We start from the raw sequence: 6,341 nt of genomic DNA, 5'->3' as shown, positions 1-6,341 counted from the left end.
CAACCTAAGCACTTCGCAAAGCACTTATGCTAGTCACCTAATAAAGCACTAAGCACCTTGCATGTGGAGATCACTAAAATAGTGTATCAACACCCTTGGTAGATTTCCTCGGCTCCACTTACCTCAAATGACCGATTGGGGGTTGTATTTATAAGCCCCACTAAGAAAGTAGCCGTTGGGGTCGAATTCCTGTGAAACTGCTACTGACCAAACGCTGAATCGTCCTGACCGGACGCGTTCGGTCGTCCCGACCGTTGAGCCAGCAAAACACTGATCGGACGCTGGCTAGCGTCCGGTCGCCTGTCACCGGACGTGTCCGGTCACAGATATGCCGCTCTGGAACCTTTCTGTACTCGATCGGACGCTGCGTTCCTGCATCCGGTCGGTTGCCGCCAGCGTCCGGTCCTCACGTCCGGTCGCCTGTTTGCCGAGCCACCGATCCAGCATCCGGTCGCGCTTCCAGCGTCCGGTCCTTGCGTCCGGTCGTATCTGCGAGCTCGTTTCTTCGTGATCTTGCATACGGTTTGGTTTCTATCTTCATGCTTGGACTTTTTTGATCTCTTGGGTCTTTTCTTATGCTCCTAAGGTCTTGCTTGAGGTGTTGATCATCGGATCATCACGTCGCCTTCGTCCAAGTCCTTTCTTGCACCCTGTTGGACTACAAAACAAATACTTGCAAATTCATTAGTCTAATTTGATTGTGTTGGTCATCAAACACCAAAATCCAAAGTGAATGGACCAAGGGTCTATTTTCCTTACATCAGGTATGCAGGCTCAGGGATTCAAGGTAGGGCTTTAGCAAAACTCAAAGTTCTTTTACGTAAAAGCTCTTTAAAAGATTCATTCTTTCAACATTTAATTCTTCAAAAGACCATATATGAATCTGTCATGATCCGTAATGAGATCATGAACTTCATATCAAAACTCTTTCTCAAATCTTACTCAAGTTTCATTTGTTAACTACGATGATGAACAGTGAGTTGAGTCTCCATAACCGAGGAGCAACGATGATTCAAACCGATTAAAACCCAGCTGGGGATTTTCCAACCACACGACATATGCATGTCCCTGACCTACATATACCAATCCATCCTCAGATCCTCTAAAACAAGAACGGGTCCGCGCCACTCGAGAATACAGCACTCCACCATTCCAGCCCATTACCACATGGGTACATGCTACTCTCGCCATCTCTCTACTCCCAGTGCGCGAGTAGCCATTCTCGTAATAGAATAGCCAAGTTAAGGCTTACCGGAGTATGTGATTGATACTACAAAGTCTCACCTCATACAATTCAATAACGAACGTGTCTTAATCGACATAGGCGGAAAGAATCCGCTCACAAAATCTCCATGTCTTGTGGCTCTCATACACCGAGTTCGTCCGGTCTAGATTTATTACTTCACATGCTCATATCTCATGATCACATAAGTAACTAGTCGTATCTAAGAAACCATTTATATCTCGCAGGTGACTGGTGATCACCCGACTTGTACCGTTCTAAGCATGACTAAGAATAAATAAGTATTCTCGAATTGAAACGGGTATCAAGGTTGATATTGAAAAACAAGGTTGGTAATGCACCAATTAGGTTTTCACTCAATTCCTAATCACTTAATGTAGTATTGAAAAGTAAAAACGATATAAATTTATAAAATACAAGGTAGGTTTAAATGCATCTGGATGAATTTGGAGGAATTTGTGAGTGAAAAATACTGTTCCGGATAAAAAAAAACGGATCAAGCCAGGTTTAAACACATGCGAACGGGCCCAATGCAGATAGAGTTGGCACATAACCCTAGGTAGACGGCCGGTCCTTCCACCGGAATCCTACCAAGCACGAGGGCTTCTGCGGAAAAACGTCGACCGGGGAGAGGGGCTTTTGCGCTCCCAAAGCCAAAACCTCTCCCAAAGCCAAAACCTCCCACACTGGGGACTCCACTTCGTCCCCGTCGAGACCTCCACGCCGCTCTAGTACTCTCTGCTCCCTCCCTCTGTCTCCTCAGTCCTCTCCACTTCCTTTGTTTTTGCTCGCAAGAAAAAGCCGAAAAATCCTACGCAAATCCGCCGTCCTCTCCACCGCCGAAACTTCTGGGTCCTCGTCGCCGCCGCTACGCGTGAGATCGGCCCGCCGGCGTCGGTAAGCAGCCCAAAGATCCCTGCTTTTTTTCGAGTCTCTTTGTCCCCGTCGTTGGTTTCATTCTACTGTTCTCTTCGAGCCTGTGGGGAAAAAATGGTAATGCCGGTGGCCGCGACCGCGGTTCCTTGGTCCGTTCATGTTTTCCGGGTAGCTGCGGGATTTGCGCTTGCTCGGCAGGCATAGCGCGGCGCACGGTTCAATCGGTTAGGCCTTTAGCCTTTAGCCCACAGGTGGTTTCTTTGTGCTCTTGAGTTGTTTAGGGTGGTAATGGTGTGGGATCTGGGATTTTTTGCTTCCTACTAGGTCATCGTTGAGCGGTAGTGGGGGGAAAAGCCGGAAAAGAGAAGGCTGGGGAGTTGGAAAGGTAATAAAGCTGTGTAGTTATTGGTGCCCATCTGTACCTCTTGGCTTCTTGCAATGTTGGGAAGGTGCTGGATCTTTTGATCGTTGGTGTTTTTAGATCTGTTATTAGTTTTAACTTTCATGTGTGCTGAGTTCCGTTTACTCCTTTACTTCTCCCAAATAAAAAAATGGTTACTTCTTTAGAAATCCTTTGGTTTCACACTGTAGTAGTTGTCGAGTCTAGTTTATTGAGATTGTTTCGTTTTTTACGATGGACTGGGCTCTTTCTCTTGGTTTGGTGCGCAGCTACTAAAGATGGTGACTTTTCAGGTTTTTTCTTTCTTTCTTTGGTAGTGCTTCGCTTAGTCACTATCCAGCTGTTGTAATGTTTACTGAATATCTGAAGTCAGATGACTGCAGTTCATTGGCGGGACTTAAATTGAGTGAAATGTTACACTACCTGTTTTGTTCATTACAGTTTCATACTTGCTGCAGGTCTTTTTCCCTGACTGGTGATGTAGAGTTCATTCTCTTCTTGAGTGGAATGGTTTCCTCTCACTGAGCAAGATGAGGAAATGTTCAAAATGCTCGTAGCTGTGTTGCCTGACAAGTTTATTGCAGAGGTAGTAGTTCCATCTCAATTTCATATTATTGTTCATTAATGCTCTTTCCTTGTAATAGCTATCTAAAGCCAGTTGTTTACTTCTGTTCTGTTTTAGCTGGTCTAGGACAAGTGGACAGCTGGGATTTCTTGGCACTTTGTCAAGTCAGTGAGTAGAAGTTTGGCACTTTGTCAAGTCAGTGAGTAAAAGTTTGGTGGAAGATCGTCTCCGTTCAAGATGATGCAGAGGCCACCCCTCCGTCCGGAGGAGTACTTCTTGAAGGAGACTTCACCTCACCTTGGTGGTGCAGCTGCTGGTGACAAGCTCACCACCACCTATGACCTGGTTGAGCAGATGCAGTACCTTTATGTAAGAGTTGTAAAAGCAAAGGAACTTCCAAACAAGGACATCACTGGGAGCTGTGACCCATATGTTGAGGTGAAGCTAGGAAACTATAAGGGCCAAACTCGGCATTTCGAGAAGAAGAACAACCCAGAGTGGAATCAGGTCTTTGCTTTCTCAAAGGAGCGCATTCAGTCATCAAATGTGGAGATTGTGGTCAAGGACAAGGATCTTGTCAAGGATGACTTCATTGGGCGTGTTATATTTGATCTGAGTGAGGTCCCAAAGAGAGTGCCACCTGACAGCCCATTGGCTCCACAATGGTATCGGTTGGAAGACCGAAATGGGCACAAGGTGAAGGGAGAGTTGATGTTGGCTGTTTGGATGGGTACTCAAGCTGATGAAGCATTCCCTGAAGCATGGCATTCTGATGCAGCCTCCGTCCCTGGCGATGGCCTTGCGAGCATTAGATCAAAAGTGTATCTTACTCCAAAGCTTTGGTATCTCCGTGTCAATGTCATCGAAGCTCAGGATCTTATACCAAATGACAAGACCAGGTTCCCTGAGGTTTATGTCAAAGCAATGCTAGGCAACCAAGTCCTTAGAACCAGGGTGTTAGCGAGCCGGACATTGAATCCAATGTGGAATGAAGATTTGTTGTTTGTTGCAGCTGAGCCATTTGAGGAGCACCTAATTTTGAGCGTAGAGGACAGGGTGGCCCCAGGAAAGGATGAAGTAATTGGAAGGACAATCATTTCACTGCAGCATGTACCCCGGAGACTGGATCACAGGTTGCTAACCAGCCAGTGGTATAACCTTGAGAAGCATGTGATTATTGATGGTGAGCAGAAGAAAGAGACCAAGTTTTCAAGCCGGATTCACTTGAGAATTTGTCTTGAAGGTGGATATCATGTCTTGGATGAGTCAACACATTACAGTAGTGATTTAAGGCCAACTGCAAAACCTCTGTGGAAGCCTAGCATTGGCATTCTTGAACTGGGTATTTTGACAGCACATGACCTGTTACCAATGAAGACCAAGGATGGACGTGGCACAACTGATGCCTATTGTGTTGCAAAGTATGGACAGAAATGGGTGCGTACTAGGACTATAATCGACAGTTTCATTCCCAAATGGAATGAACAGTACACCTGGGAGGTGTATGACCCATGCACTGTGATCACAATTGGTGTGTTTGACAATTGCCACCTGAATGGCGGGGAAAAGGCCAATGGTGCCCGGGACACCAGAATTGGGAAGGTCCGCATCCGCCTCTCGACACTTGAAACTGATCGGGTGTATACCCACTCATACCCTCTTATTGTTCTGACACCTGGTGGCGTTAAGAAGATGGGTGAGGTGCAGCTTGCTGTCCGTTTCACGTGCTCATCACTGCTCAACATGATGCATCTGTACTCACAGCCCTTGCTGCCCAAGATGCACTATGTGCACCCGTTGTCCGTGATACAGGTGGACAACCTGAGGCGCCAAGCCACAAACATTGTCTCGACAAGGCTGGGCCGTGCAGAGCCACCACTGCGAAAGGAAATCGTGGAGTACATGCTTGACGTGGACTCGCACATGTGGAGCATGAGAAAGAGCAAGGCAAATTTCTTCCGCATCATGGGTGTCCTGAGCCCCCTGATTGCAGTGGCAAAGTGGTTCGATCAGATCTGTCTCTGGAGGAACCCGCTGACCACCATACTGATCCATGTCCTCTTCGTGATACTGGTTCTATACCCAGAGCTGATACTGCCCACAATCTTCCTCTACCTCTTCCTGATTGGGGTGTGGTACTACAGGTGGCGGCCAAGGCAGCCGCCGCACATGGACACCCGCCTCTCCCACGCAGAGACTGCCCACCCCGACGAGCTCGACGAGGAGTTTGACACCTTCCCCACCTCCCGCCCGCCGGACGTCGTGCGGATGCGGTACGACAGGCTGCGCAGTGTAGCGGGGAGGATCCAGACCGTGGTTGGTGACCTTGCGACGCAGGGCGAGCGGCTGCAGTCGCTGCTGAGCTGGAGGGATCCAAGGGCCACCGCGCTCTTCGTGGTCTTCTGCTTCTTCTTCGCCATTGTCCTGTACGTCACCCCGTTCCGTGTCGTGGTCTTCCTCGCAGGCCTGTACGTGCTGAGGCACCCCAGGTTCCGCCACAGGATGCCATCCGTCCCGCTCAACTTCTTCAGGCGTCTGCCGGCGAGGACCGACAGCATGCTGTAGGCGCGGCAGGTGCCTGGCTCCGTTGTTGGTTCGGTGGTTTCACCTGTCGATTGCAGCTCACAGATGGTTACTCTATCTCAAGTGTATCTGATAACAATGAATTGCTAGCTATCTTCAGTACTTCTGTAGCTCCTCTGTTGCATGGTCGGTTATGTATTATTCAGATGGTTGTGAACCTTTCCTGTAACAACCGAACGCATGATGCGTGACTGTGACTAGGTATGGATGCATGTGTGATGCTTGAAAACTCTGGGCTGGGCGTTAGTTATTGCTTTACCTACTTGTTCAGCAACAGTGCTGTCAGCTAACGTGGTTCTCTACTGCTGCATGTGCATTGTGTCGTTTGGTTTCCAGCTCAATTTACCAATTTGCTACGTGATTGATTTCAGTTTGCTACCCAGGGGAAATACTGATCTGAATTCCAGGCGAATTATGAATAAGAGTTCTCTGCTACGCAGACTGGGAACTAATTGGGTGCCAATCTAAGCAGAGCCCAGGTGGTTGTACTTCTGAACTTAATAGGGATGTCAAAGTTGAATTTCCACGGTGCAGGTGCAGCGGCAAAACTTCCGAACGGAGCTGCTGCAGTTTTTCTTCAGAACGCTCACGGAAGGCCCTGCTGGACCTGGACTGCAAGGCAAGTATGTGGCAGAGCATGGCCCAACTGTTTGTCTTGGAAAAAAAAGGTCAGG

General features: G+C 48.1%; 1 protein-coding gene across 2 annotated transcripts; it reads left to right on the top strand.

The window, feature by feature from the left end:
* The first annotated feature begins 1,936 nt into the window (after positions 1–1,936).
* LOC136528835 (FT-interacting protein 7-like) lies at positions 1,937–6,099 on the top strand. 2 transcript variants are annotated; one of them, XM_066521829.1, is made up of 3 exons: positions 1,937–2,140; positions 2,978–3,105; positions 3,211–6,099. In XM_066521829.1, the coding sequence occupies exon 3, from the start codon at positions 3,322–3,324 to the stop codon at positions 5,647–5,649; it is 2,328 nt and encodes a 775-aa protein (XP_066377926.1). In that variant the 5' UTR covers positions 1,937–2,140; positions 2,978–3,105; positions 3,211–3,321; the 3' UTR covers positions 5,650–6,099. The 2 variants fall into 2 exon arrangements, with proteins under 2 accessions (XP_066377926.1, XP_066377925.1); XM_066521828.1 differs by having other exon boundaries at positions 3,202–6,098.
* Positions 6,100–6,341: the final 242 nt, after the last annotated feature.

Source organism: Miscanthus floridulus, chromosome 19 (assembly GCF_019320115.1).
Source record: "Miscanthus floridulus cultivar M001 chromosome 19, ASM1932011v1, whole genome shotgun sequence".
NCBI classification, from domain to species: Eukaryota; Viridiplantae; Streptophyta; class Magnoliopsida; order Poales; family Poaceae; genus Miscanthus; species Miscanthus floridulus.
The sequence above is the reverse complement of the archived record's forward strand: the minus strand, read 5'-3'. Positions and strand labels throughout refer to the sequence as shown.

What these genes read in the sequence shown, in the direction of transcription:
- LOC136528835 (XM_066521829.1), top strand. Translation starts at nt 3,322, where the DNA reads ATGATGCAGAGGCCACCCCTCCGTCCGGAGGAGTACTTCTTGAAGGAG.